This window comes from Chelonia mydas, chromosome 2 (assembly GCF_015237465.2).
Source record: "Chelonia mydas isolate rCheMyd1 chromosome 2, rCheMyd1.pri.v2, whole genome shotgun sequence".
NCBI classification, from domain to species: Eukaryota; Metazoa; Chordata; order Testudines; family Cheloniidae; genus Chelonia; species Chelonia mydas.
Window position 1 is genome coordinate 221,900,004 of NC_057850.1, and position 14,484 is coordinate 221,914,487.

The 14,484-nt window shown below is 41.2% G+C and overlaps 1 protein-coding gene across 2 annotated transcripts in view; it reads right to left on the reverse strand.

Annotated features, from left to right (window-relative positions):
- RSU1 (Ras suppressor protein 1) overlaps positions 1–14,484 on the reverse strand; it is a 180,642-nt gene that overhangs the window by 111,178 nt on the left and 54,980 nt on the right. For both annotated transcript variants that reach the window (XR_006289061.1, XM_037890783.2), the window contains exons 4-7: positions 13,253–13,373; positions 5,025–5,143; positions 2,632–2,714; positions 2,257–2,371 (exon numbers count right to left, since the gene is read on the reverse strand). Coding sequence is in view for 1 of the 2 variants with exons in the window: in XM_037890783.2 (XP_037746711.1) it covers positions 2,257–2,371; positions 2,632–2,714; positions 5,025–5,143; positions 13,253–13,373 (438 nt within the window). In the remaining variant the exon portion in view is untranslated. The remainder of the gene's footprint in view (positions 1–2,256; positions 2,372–2,631; positions 2,715–5,024; positions 5,144–13,252; positions 13,374–14,484) is intronic.

Genomic DNA, 14,484 nt, shown 5'->3' on the forward strand with positions numbered 1-14,484 from the left:
ACAGTGCCGTGTTGGGGAGCATCCCTGAGGTCTCTGTGATGGTGCTTGTTGGAGCAAATATGACCGGTGACAACTGTCCGGCGACCTGCACCTCTCTCCGCCCTCGTGCCGAGTCTCGCGCAGAGACCGGGAGTGCGGTACCAGTGATCTGTGGTGGCTGAACCGGTGACCTCGACTGATGCATGGGAAGAAAGGGCTCTGCTTCCGCTCCATAGACCGGTGGTGCTCACTCGCCTTCTAGGAAGCCCTCACAGCTAGCTTGCCCTCATAGGGAGGCTTCGCAAGGTCCATCACTGCATGCGGTGCCGGCTGCAGTGGGAGAGTCCTTTGCTCTCTGGGCACTGGGAGCTGAGATGGCGTTGACTGTGCCATTAGTCTGGGTCCCCTACTGCTCCCCAGAGTCAGTGGAGGATCCCTTAGGGGGGTCAGAGGTCCCCTGGGGGACATTCCCCCTTGCAGCTCTGGCGTGGGCAGGCAGCCTGAGCAGCGTTCTTTACCCTACGCCCCTTGGTCCAACTTGCTCAGTGCCGGGTCCCTCTTCTTGGGCACCAGCGAAGGGGATCGGTGCCGGGTAGAACCCAGTGCTGGGGGTGCACTACTCACTGAGGCTGAAGTGCTGGGTGTTGCGTCTGGCTGTTCGAAGAGCGGCCTCCAGGAGGAGGGCCCTCAAATTAATGTCACGTTCCTTCTGTGTCCTGGGACCAAAGGTCTTACAGATGCAACAACTTCCCCCAGGCACTTCAGATAGCTACCATGCGGGTCCGCTAACAGGCATAGGCCCATTACAGTCAGCGCGGAGACCAGGGCATGACCTGCCTGGGGCAAAGTCCCTGTTGGGACACTAACTGACTAATTACCGTACTTAACAGCTATTACTAACTAATCTGCAATAAAAAACTATTTACAGCTGAATCACCAAAGTTCGAAGAGTAAAGAAAATGCTCACCACTTGCAAAGCAAGGGAGAGAGGTGCTCTGACCAACCACCATGGGCAGTAAGAAGGAACTGAGAGGGTACAGGGCCAGCGGCGCCCGATATAACTACACACGAGTGCGGCACTCAAGGGGGTGCCACAGCCGACCCTCCAGATACCGCTAAGGCAAAAGTCTGAACTGTACGTGGGTGCACGCACACCTAGAATGGACTCTACATGAGCAAGCACTTGAAGACGACAACCAGACACTTTTCCTATGGCTTTAAAGACAAAGCTTAGTGACGTGTAAACTAAAATGTGGATTTAGATTAGAATACCATATTTTTTTAATATATCTATTATACAGATTACACACACGTGGAGCGAGAGAATGTGTATACACACAAGAGAGTGTTTGTGCGCACGCGCGTGTGTGTCAGCAGCAATTAGTTGGATAGAAGTTGGTAGAGACAAGGACACAAAATTCAGAAGGAGAGCAACCGATAACTGATCCTGCTGCATATTTATACCAAAAGACATATTTAAAGGGTATCATAAAACACACTAACCCAAATGAGATTTTGCGAAAACGGGCACAACTCCACTAAAGTTAATGCCCAGAACGCAAAATGCACTAGTGCAACGCAAATGTGCCACCCACACCCAGAGTTTTTCGTTTCTAATGAAGACAATTTTCGTTAACCAAAAGGTAATGAAGTTACTAGTGATAATGGCAGAAATCACAAATCCATATTTCATCCGCTGGTTCAATTGTTTAGAGGGAAAGTTGTCAGATCAGCAAAAAAATAAAGGTGACATCCAAATGTAGACTTAAACAAAACAAAAACTTAGCCTTATCTTACTTTTGTTGACCAAACTTCCATTTCTACAGAAACAGGCTCAAGAAAGCCACTTCTATACGAGCACTGAAAATTCAAAATTTCTTTTTTGCTGACTATCGCAATGATTTCAACGCAACCAGCTCCAGACAATTAAAATACCTCTTTAAAAGAAATTATGAAAGCAGAATGCGGTATGCAAATTTTGCAATCTGACTGACTAATACACAGGTCATATGTAATATGGGAACAAGTAATGCAGCCAAATGTGCAACATGACAAACACGAGCCCTTCCTCTCCCAAACACACACACGCACACACAAACCCAACAAGAGAGAAAGTGAGTGTGTGTATCTGGGGGAACAAACAGACAGCAGCAGCAATGATAACCTCAGCAAAAACTATTTCTTGGAGATCAACGGATGGTTTAGGTCATCAACAGGAAGCACATTTGAGTAATAATGATTATGACATAAACAACAAAGAACCATCTACAATCTTACCTAGTTCTGGGGGCAGCACAGTAAGACGGTTTCCCTGGATATGAAGTTCCTTAAGCTGAGTGAGTTCACCAGTTTCTTTAGGCAGTGATATCAGGTCATTGTCCCTAAGGCTCAGCTAAAAGAAAATATAAAGTTGTCAGAACAATGTTCAGTTAAAATAAAGCAGCCTAAAAGAGAACACTTACTCTCTGCCCACCCCTTGTCCCCCAACACTCAATTCTTCCAATTTATTTACAAGATAAACAAGAAACAGTAACAGGTGTAGTGGTTATTCCTGAAAAACAAACCCTACTACTTCTCAAATTGACTAGATTCTACTGCTACAAGGGCTGCGAAAGTGAATTGATTTTCCAAGAATTTAGATAAATTACTTACTATCTGCAACTTTGTGAGCTTCCCAATATCTGGCGGCAGGATTTCAAAATCGTTGTCACTTAGATAGAGTGCACGCAGGGTGGCTGCAAATTAAACAGCAATATATAAACAGGGTGGCGTATAGCCCAACCATTTGAGGTCGGATCAATAAGAGAGTCAGGTTTGATTAATAACCCTGACTTGGTGAAAAGCCTTTGACATACTCAGGGCTCACAATAATAACAAGCAGGTCAAACTCAGATTTACTGCCTTATTGTATTGTTGGTGTGTTCAGGAAAACATCTATTTCCAAAAGGACTGACACAATTAACAATTTCTACAATAGACTCTGGCAGGTTCTGGCACATAGTTTCAATGCTCAGCTGTCAGAAGGAGCAATTACTCTTTATTACATCTGATTCCTAGTTATTACTTAATGTACATAAAAAAAGCTGTGTTTCGAATGAATTTACACCTATATTTAACTACATGCAGCTCTGTGGAAAGATCTTAAAACAGGATAGTAGAACACAAACAACTGAGTTCAAATCAAATCATTTATATTTTCATAGGTAGTCTCTCTCTCTGCAGTAGAGGACAGAACGATAAAATTCAAAAACGAAAAAGAAAAACCCAATACATCCATTTAGCTTATTACTATTTATACAGCACTGTGGCTGAGCATGGTACTTTTCAGGAAAATTAAACCAAAAGAAGACAACAGTGAATGCTGGGAAGAGGACTATGACCTCTCACCCCCTCCGAGAGCAGGTTGCATGTCTGTTTTGCAGGTTTCTTGTTAGTTGCATTGTAGTCATCATTTTTAACTTTTTGATAATTTAAAACTTTCCTTCTGTTGGATCATAATCAGCAGGTCCTTCTCAGCAAGCAGCATGGCCTCCTCTAACCTCTTTGCCACTTTTTCTGCTTAAGGCTCTGACCACACTTCCAATAAAAACTATGTTAAAAAGAATATTAAGGTTGCAAAGTCAAACACTCAAAAGTTAAGAACGCCAGAGTAAAGATTGCCTGGGTAACCGTAATGGAGCCTCTTTCTGTGCATGCATTAATGATTCAGTCTTTAACTACATGATCACATACTATTTCTTCTACCTTGCCTCATTCAGTGCACACAAAGGATGGAACTCTGGGAACGAATCAGGGTTGTGTAGTGAAAGAAGCTGCTGTCTGTAGGACCCCGGCCTCATTTGTTGCAGAAGTTGGAAGGTGTCTAGTGAACGAAGTAAGGGATTGCAAAAAGAAAAAAGTTGAATGCTGCCCTGGGGAACTAGATTCTATCCGTGCCTACACCACAAAGTTCCTGTCTGTTGCTGGGCAAGTCACATAAACCAAAGTGTTCACAGTTGGCCACTAATTAATTCTGTGTTCTGCATTTTCTGGGTGCCCTACTACAGATACTTAGGGCCAGATTTGCAAAAGGCCAAGTGTTCACAACTGTAACTGAAGTCAAAGGGGGGTGGGAGGGGCACTGTGCTTTGAACTATAAGGTGCTGTAAAAATGCTAGGGACTCTGAAAAAATCAGGCCTTAGATGTCTCAAGTCGGACACCCAAAAATCAGTAGACACTTGGGACTGTTTTTGCCTTAGTTTCTCAGTGCCTCAGATCCACAGCTATAAAATGGGGATAATACCACGTCCCTATCTCAGAAGAATATTCTAAAGCTAAATTCATTAATGTTTGATTAAGCACTCACAGTATGATGAGAGCACCATAGAAATGCCCTGGAGGAAATCAACAGTACTGTATTCAATGCAGTTTGGGGTGTGCAGTAACTAAGGCCTGGGGCCACACACTGAATGAGAATAAAAAGTAATACTGAATTCACTTAAAAGGCTGGAATCACACAGAAAAGACAGTATGTGATAACATAATTAAATACTATCACAATGGATATGCACAAGAAGGCTCAATTAAAGCTGCAAAAGCAATTGGAATTCTGCGATTTCATAACTTGAGTGTTTGACTTTGTAACCTTAACATGCTTTTAACATATATACAAACTATACACACACACACACACACTTCTGGAAACTTGGTTGTGGTTTCTTTCAGATCGTCAACATGCCTCAAGGTGACATTCTTTATTGTCCCATGAGGCTTGTTAGCTTCTATTAAGTTTTAGTTAAGTATGGGGCTCAAGAAAATATTACCCTCAAGAAAGCTAAATATGCCATTACTAACCAAGTCCTTGCATGCCCAATAGTGTCAGGTGACTGTATATCAATGCTACGTATTGCTGAGCTATGTAGAAATATTCAAGAGGACCCAAGGAAGAAAAACATATATCTAAAAAAATTCTATTGGAGTTTGGGCTCTATCAAATAAATTTCACCAGCAGAAAGCAAAGCACCATTTTAGGAAGATTTATAGATTTTTTAAAAAAGTTCCTTACTCAGATAGAAAAAGTTTCCAGACAGGGAATTTTCATTTAAGTTGTTATAAGTCAAGTCAAGAACCTCCAGAGCTGGTAAAGATCCAAATCCTCTAGGCAAGGTATTTAACCTGTTCATGCTGTTGGTGGAAAAACAAGACACACAGAACATATATTTATATTCATTTCAGCAGTTAACCATAAAAAGAATGAAGGCATTAAGAGCTTTCCAAAAAAGAGGAGGCCACAATAAATTCTGGGTCAACCCTTTTAGGGCATAGTGCCAAAGCCCTCAACTCCCACTGGTTAATGGGATGGGAGCTGAGAGTGCTCAGCACATCATAGGATTGAGGCCCACAGACCATTATTTCCCAAATTCCCATGACTTCTCTTTTCGTTCCTATCTCCTACCCTCACCCCTCCCTTAATTTCATCTTATCATTTTCCCTAATAAAGTTAGTTTCTTCTCACAATCAGTTAATTTTTTATTGCATTAAGGTATAATTATTCGGGTCACAAGGGTTGCATATTCATGGAGTTATCTAATTACCAGGTCTAGGCACCGTACCTTAAGCTGTACAGTCCAGCTAGATCAGTAAACTAAAGGCAGAGACCTACAGTTAATCCAAGGAGCACAGCAGATCCAGGACCTATTGATCTAAGATAGCCATAGAGCCACTGAGGAAGGAGGAACAGACAGACTTTACCACTCTTCAGTAATAGAGATGCTTTGGGGGTGGTGGGATGGAGTGGATACATTCAACACAATGCAGCAAAGAATGACCATGAACAGGGGGTTGAGAAGAGTTACTTATGGATGAGAATTTCAAACAGAACTGGTTATACAATGGGGAAAATGGGTGGTGTGGCAGGGAAGTCATAAAGGGGGGGCAGGGGAGAGACTGAATTTTCAGTCAACAAGATCTTCCAACCAGCTCTCATTACAGTAGTGGAAAATGACAATGTATTTAATGTCACTGTCTTATTTTCTCTCTCTCACACACACACACACACACACACACACACACAATACATTACATCATCATCAAGGTTGAAAATTCAACCACTCAAAAGCTAGGAAATGCCAGAATTAAAGTAATCTGTGCAATAGTCTTTAATTACATGATCACTTGATTACATTCTACTTTTTCCACATGATCAAATACTACTTTTTCCACCTCTTCCTCATTCAGTGCCCAGAATAGACAGTGCCCAGTTAATAATCAGTGAGTCAATACTTTGTTTTCTCCTTATTGGTCAATGTGTGGCCCCAGGCTTTATTTACTGCACGCCATTCAAACACTGCTCTGAAGACAGAATTATTCATTTCCTTTCCTACAAAGCTCATCATTATAATACCTGAGTGCTTCGCAAACATTAATGAATTTATTTTCATAATTACCCCATTCTATGGAAAGGGAGCTGAGGCACAGAGAGAATAAGATCAAAGGTGTCTGTTAATTCAGATGCCCAAGTTGAGACAAAGTACTTTCAAAGTACTTAGCATTATATAGCACTTAATATGTTCAAAGCACAGCTCCCATGGAGTTTAACTATCAGAAATACTGAGCACTCACAGCTGTAATCAGACCCCAGGGTCTTAAGTTTGACACCCAAAAATGAGGAACAGATGCTGAGAAAAGTTTGATGAAGTGACTTGCTAAGCATCACATAGGAACTCTGTGGTACAGAAAGGGACAGAATCGAATTTTTCAGAATAGCATTCAACTTCCTTAACCATCAGACTATCCTTTCTCTTCCTGCAACACCCTACCTCATTCACTATACACCTTCCGACTTCTACAACAACCTCCTTCACTAGAGAACCCTGATTCATCCCCAAAGAAGATCCACCCCGTGCACTGAATGAGGGGAGGTCCCGTGAAAAAAAAAACAGTATGATCATAAAATTAAAGACTATCCTAATGCATACACATGAAGGTGCTGAATTAAGGTTGCACAGGCAACCTTAAGTCTTGCATTTCCTAATTTTTTTTTAATGCTTGACTTTGCAACCTTAATAAATGTTCTTTATTAAACACACACAAAAAGCAAACTGGAAAAAAAATTCCAGTATGTGGCATCACATTGACATTCACACAGGTCATTAGCTGGGTTAGAACCTTTAGAGCTACCACACAGTACCAGCATATTCTCCCCTGCTCTCAATCCCAGTCTATTTCCTTCTTCTCCCTGGTCCAACTCTTGTCCTCTCTGCATCTGAGTCAGTCTGCTTCCTCCTCCATGCTGCCTGTGCATTAGCAGTGTGTCACAGAGCACAGGAGAGGGAGGTTTCTGGGCTCTCTGTTCTGGAGAATGCGTAGAGATGGCTTGTCCACAGTCTGGTCACATCCAGGAGCTGTAGGGCTGCAGCATACCCAATGTGCATGGAACCTGGTAGCAGCTAAGCTCTATAAAGTAACTATGGAACATGTAAAAAGTAAGATTTTTCAAAACATTTTTAACTTGGCCAAATGTGGGTGGATTTTCACAGGAAAAGACAAAAACACATTTGACACAATGGCCATTCCCTGCCTAATTTCAAATTCCAGCACCAGATCATTAGAACTTTTCAAAAGAAAGGACTGCCAGATTTTAACATTGGCAAAAATGTATTTTTCCTTAACCTTATTCTCAGAAGTGACTAGACTGTTTTGGCCAACACCACCCTGAAAATGTCATGAAGTATGGCAAAGTTAAACAACTGAAAGCAGGGTCTTATAATAGGAAGTGTCACACAACCTTAAGAATAGACAGTGCTAATTGCCTTGCCTTAAAAAAAAAAAAGCATCCGTGCTGGACAGCTAACCAAAAGAACCAGGACAAGGAGGGTCTGGAATAATAATAATTAAAAAAAAAAAGGAGGGGGGGGGGAACTGTTTAATGCAACAGATCAAGGAGAAAACTCCAAAGTATGAGGTTAGGATTTGAGAGTATTCATGGAGTTCATTACAGAGAGCTAAAGCTGCTCTCACATCTAAATGAAACAAAGCAACCTGGAATAGAGTGGAGATTGGATCATGTGGTATCAAATTGGGGCTACTCAAGTCCTCAGGGTCAGAGTGAGTTTTTGTAAAAAGGCATGTCTGGAGGCCTATCTGACTCAATTATACCAAAAAAAAAAACACTGTATTAAACGATGTAGCTCAAGCTACAGTTATTTGTAGGAGACTTTAAGAATTAGGACTGAAATTTTAGATATTCCATTGAATAATGTGGTGAAATCTTCTGATGAGCAGCAGACCCATCAAAAGCTGCCGTGCAGTGCATGCAAAGTGAGTCCCCCTCCGCATAAGTGACACCCAATACACCTGTAAAGTGTACAATGACACACGATATACTAAGACTGAGTAACCCTGTCAAGATCCCTGGAAGAAGTCACAGCTAGACTTGCTTCAAGACCCTCTCCCCCCGCATCACCAGCAATCAAGTTCTTCAAACATCAATGGTTTTTTTTGTTTTTTTTTTTCCTTCTTAGAGCACTCCTGTTAGGTAGGTAAGCGTTGTCATCTCATTTTATAGCTAGCTTAAAAGCTGCCAGCAATTGTTGGAGCACGTTTTTTTTTTTTTCCTGGAGATTATTTCAGTTCATGATCAAGGGCCACAGAGAACAAGAGTAGGTGTATCAGCCTGGGAGTTGGTACTTGGAAACACATAGCATTCAACCTAGCGGGTACACCAGTCAACATACCAGAGCTGTTTGTATTTCCCTCTCTTTGAAAAGTCTTCTCTTTTGTTGGCATCCAGTTGCACAGCTTTATTAATGTGCACATGGATAAAGAAGCAGCTCTATGCCCAAGTTGTTTACATATTTGTTCTGATGCATGTATGAATTGATCAGAGTTCTGTTTTATTCCCTTGAATAAAGCAGTAGGCCGGAGGGGGGGTGGGGGGGGTGAGAATACACCATGTTTGTGTAACTTAGAGTAGGCCCCATGTGGTATGCTATTCAAGGACACAGGCAGCTATGAATCCAGGACACATGATTAGCTTGTAGCAGCAGCAGCAGCAGCAGCAAGAGTTTCTTAAAATGTAGTTTACAGTTCTCTTTATTTCAGTATTATAGTTCACTCACTTTATGTCTGTGAGAGTGCTGCTGTAGCAACAGAATTCCTGAGTGACCACGGGCAGATCACTTAAGTCTCAATTCTACAAAGATTTACATGCTTAATTTTAAACACAAGAACAGACTGACCCACTGGCACTACGTAAGTGCTTAAAGTTATGCTCCAGTAGAACTCTCTCCAGAATCAAGGCCTCGATCTCACTATGCCTCACTTCCCCATCTATGAAATGAGAATACATCCTCTCCCACCCTTTGTCTTGTTTATATCAACTAAGTTTTTTGCAACAGAGACAGTGTTGTACTATAAGTAGGGCTCCATGTCTGTCACGGAGATTGCAGAAGTCACGGATTCTGTGACTTCCAGCGGCCGACGCGGCTGGCCCCGGGGACCGCCCGAGCAGCGGCCGACGTGGCTGGCCCCGGGGCTTCCCATCTACCCTAAGATTCCATCAGGGGTATTTATGGTATAAGTCATGGACAGGTCATGAGCCGTGATTTTTTGGTTCTTGCCCATGACTTTTACTAAAAATACCCATGATTAAATCGTAGTGTTAACTATAAGTAGTGACACCACATAGTATAGTGGGTCACTGAGCTAAGAGAAGGCCCTCTAGATGCTACTGTAATTCTACTAGTTAGGAGCAGGGAAGGAGTATCCTTCGCTGTAGCTGTGGGAGGTTGCTCTAATACAGGTTTAATGCTCCTGGATTGTTTGGGTAATGGAGCCTCTGTAGCACCATGAACACTGCTATTTCTGTTCTTGATCTAAAAAAGTTATAGAAATCACTAGCACATCAAAACCCCCGCCCAGTGCCGAGGGAGCTTTACAGCTCCTTCACAACCACTACTGCCTGCTGCTGTGCCCTCCCCACCTCACTAGCACCACTGATGGCAGCCTCTCCCTCAGACAAGTACTGTTGCTCCCTGCCTCTTTCCAGACCCTGGCAACACAAGCCTGAGGGTTCCAGATGCCCTCTGTCCTGCAGGAGGGGGGCACACTGGAACACATGCTTTCTGCTGGTGATCTCAAGTGGTGATTATCTTCTTAGACACGCTTTTATTCAGCACAAATCCAGGTACCAGGCTGGATGCCAGGTGTATGCCTGGGCCCTATTGTTCCAAGTTGTATAGGGGGAGGAGGGGTAAACTTACCACTCTAGCCCAGCAGTTACTCATTCTTACCCCTCTTGCCCCCTTTCCTCCCCAAAAAATAGTTTCTTCCTGATCAAGACTTCCTCTGACACTCACATCTTGAATAGTGTGTGCAGATGTGGTCACCCCATCTCAAAAAAAAAAAAAAAAAAAAAAAAAAAAAAAAAAGATATATTGGAATTGGAAAAGGTTCAGAAAAGAGCAACAAAAATAATTAGAGATATGGAATGGCTTCCACAGGAGGAGAGATGAATAATACTGGGACTTTTCAGCTTGGAAAAGAGACGGCTAAGGGGAGATATGATTGAGGTCTATAAAATCATGACTGGTGTAGAGAAAGTAGATAAGGAAGTGTTGTTTACTACTTCTCATAACACAAAAACTAGGAGTCACCAAATGAAATTAATAGGCAGCAGGTTTAAAACAAATGAAAGTATTTCTTCACAAAACGCAGTCAACCTGTGCAACTCCTTGCCAGAGGAGGCCAAGATCATAACAGGGTTAAAAAAAGAACTAGATAAATTCATGGAGGATAGATCCATCAATGGCTATTAGCCAGGACGGGCAGGAATGGTGTCCATAGCCTCTGTTTGCCAGAAGCTGGGAATAAGCAACAGGGGATGGATCATTTGATGATTACCTGGTTCTGTTCATTCCCTCTGGGGCACCTGGCACTGGCAACTGTCGGAAGACAGGATACTGGGCTAGATGGACCTTTGGTCTGACCCAGTAAGTCCATTCTTATGTATGTTCTCTGCCTCCACTGCTATTCCACATAGATGTTGAAAAGTGGTACTGGCTGATATTTTTCATGCAATGAATATAGCCTTGTGCAGCCAAATATTTGTAAACAAACAGCAAGCAGAGGCAGTGGATATACAAAGTTAATTTGCCAATTTTATTCCTGTGTGAATGAATATTGTTGACTGTGGGTGTGGCCCACGAGTGACAGTTGACCTGATGTGGCCAGGTTCTGAAGATCACAAAAAACCCATCCCTAAGAAAAAGAGAAAATAGCAACACAAGGACTAGGATGTTGTATTCAGATTTTTTTTTTTTTTAAAACCACTTGGCGAAGAAAAGCAGGTGGGAAAATATACAGAAGACCTCAGAAGAATGAAAGTTGACCTTGGAAGCTGGAGTACTTTACCCAAAGTGATCTGAGTATTTGCTGGAGAAGTGTAGAGTATGAATTGTTCAGCTGCCCTGTGGGCTGCTACAAAAAAGTTTAGCTATAAAGGAATAAATCACATTCCCATTTGGGGTCTTCTTTTGTTGTGTTTTTTTTTTTTTTTTAAATCTCTCTCAGCAGCAGCCATTAATGGACTGATCCAACTCCTGAGATCAAAACCTTTCCAGTGGCTTTAATGGGAAAATGGACCTTGAAGGAATTTACCAGTTTTAAGGGGACGTTAGTTATGTTGTAATACTTAAAATATGTGAGGCACCCAGATGCCATGGCAGTGGACTCCCTTAAGTTGTATACTAGAAGTAGAATGTTACACTACGAAGTTAACATAGAAGGCAGCCTTTGGTTTACCATTTGCAAGACTAAGGATACTCCTCAGCAAGAATGCCAATTCACAACACTCGTTCACTCCTACCCCTAAAAACAATACTAATGGAAGAAATGCAGGGAAGTAGTATATTGGTTACAACTAAGCACAATCAACTTGTTACTGGTTTCATCATATGTAGAAAGCATTCAACTATTTCTCCCAGTAATGATGCAGCACTACACCTTGAGGTGTATCCCTCGTCAAAATATATGCACGCACGCGCATGGAATGTTGGAGTGTTACTTTCCCAGGCAAACATGTTAATTATCCAGTCTCATTGTTAAATCCAAGCCAATGGAGGCTGCCAAGAATCAAAGCATATTCCACTGTGCTAGACAACCAGAGACAAAATAAGAACCAAAAGTGTCTTTATCGAGGAGACAATACCAAAAAAATATTTATATCACTGCAGCCAACAACGCAGTTCAATTATCAATCTCTTACGGAGTTATCCAACCCATTAGAGAATATGGAGCCTAGTTAGCTAAAGTCTATTTGGGTTTAAGTAACAGCGCGTACACATCCTTTCCCTCTGACTTAAGTTGTTTATAGGTCTGAGTTTGTAATATAAAAATTCATTCATACAGGGAGAAAGCTGTAAACAATATAAAATTGCACCCACAAAATAGGAAACATACCAAATACAACTACAATATAGTTTCAGAAAAAGGTCCATCCCCCTACTGTAGGTTTAGTTTTATCATATTTCTTGCAGAAACTCCATTAAAAAAACAGTAGTTGTAATGGTGGTTAAGCAGAAAGGAACCAACTGTATTAGATAGAAATATGTTTGAGAACTGTTAAAGGGGGTGACCTCTAAAGGATGCTTCCATTCTATCAGTGCTTATCCTTTTAGGCTTTCAACAGAAATCCTCGTTGTATTAAGCCACTCTTAACCGGAGCCGCAATTCTTCCATTACTCAATGGATACAAATCCCAGTTTCTAACTATCCAGATGGAAATCCTAAATAAAACTCAAACATTAATCTTTCAGAAGACAATCTTTCAGAAGATAATTAATCTATGCTAAATAAGTAAAGCATGAAGCAGATCCTGGATCTTTTATCACATAGTGACCACAGAACTCTCAGATTTAATAAAGATAGCAGTTATGGGAACAATTTTGCACATGCATGAAATAGTATGTAACAGATTTAAAACTGAATTTAATAAGTGGATCATTATGGATTGCTACTGACACAAACTAGACATCAATGTAATGTGAAAGAGACCATACACAAATGTCTCTTCCTCAAACTGTTTCAAATTAAATAAATACACAACTGGTGTTTTTCTAAGACAATTTTTGGTTCAACTACAATGAAACCATAACTTCAGAGCTATCCCAAGTGCCATAAAAATTGATCTTATTTACAAAAGATGAAAGCTTTAAGTGCAAGATTCAATTACTGTTAACCACTAACAGTTTTTGCATTTTTTTTTGTGGTCATTTTTGCTTTACTGCTACGCACCCAAGGTTCAGGTGTTTGAGCTTCTGAAGGCTGCTAATCTGCGTAGGCAGCTCCTCAATCTGGTTGTTGAAAAAGTTAAGCACTTCTAAATTCTTCAGATCTGCAATGTTTGGTGGCACAGCTGTAAGGAAAAAAGTGCATTGCAAAATTAAAGATTCTCAGAGCAACAGCTTACTTGGATTGTAAACCCTTAGGGAAGGAACCATCTTTTTGTTCTGTTTGTCTGCAACTAGCACAAAATGGTCCTAGTACAGGACTGGGGGATCCTAGGTGCTACCACAATACAAATGAAATATTTCTACCCCACAAGAAATGCTGATGGCCAGTAGGGCTCTATCTGGTGTCCATTTTCAAAGCCATTGCTGGCAGCACTCTGTCCTCTTAAAAAATGCCATTAGCATTTTAAAATACTGAAACAACGCCATTATTAAGGTGGGGGCAAAAACACCATGACAAAATACTTATTCTACTTACAGAACAGTAAGGAACCATGCCTTCCATTCGGTTTGCACAGCACCAAGCACACAGACAAGGCTCTCAGACATAACCTAAACTTTTGGATGGTTACATTAATACACATCAGAAAAATAGATGGTTCAGCCATCCAGACCTAAATGACAGTTTTATTTAAAGTCTTCTCTAGTAAAACTGAAACAAAAATCCATTCTGAGTGATGGTCCATTTCAGCCTGCTGTTTAAATAATCTAATATCTGAGTAGGCGTCCATTTAACATTCAACTAAAAATCACAATTTAAGTTCAGCCTTAAATGATGAACTGTTCAGCCAAGACAGTTTTTGATACACCTCCCATGAGTAAAGCGCTATGATCAATACATACAAAAAAGGTTACATCAGATTAGCAACAGATCAATGCATGGTTATCTAGAAATATGAAAAATCAACCCAGCAGCACGATATGAATACGCCTTTGCAGATAAAAGGTTAAAAAGATGTACAGATTTAAATCTCTTTTCCCACAAAGAGAAACTTAAGCATGCAGTTAAAGTTTACATTAGAGCTGGAGAAAAAATGACAAATCATTTGCACTGAAGCTTGCAACTGTACCCATACTATTCACCTTGGTGCATAATGTTAACTTTGACAACAGCAGGAAAAGTAGAGGGAAGGTTTAAGTAATTATGAGCTTAAAAGAAAATCATGGCCTCGTGAATTTGATGGAATGAGGCAATACGCCCCTGCCTTAAAAACGAGCCCACAATATTTACACAGC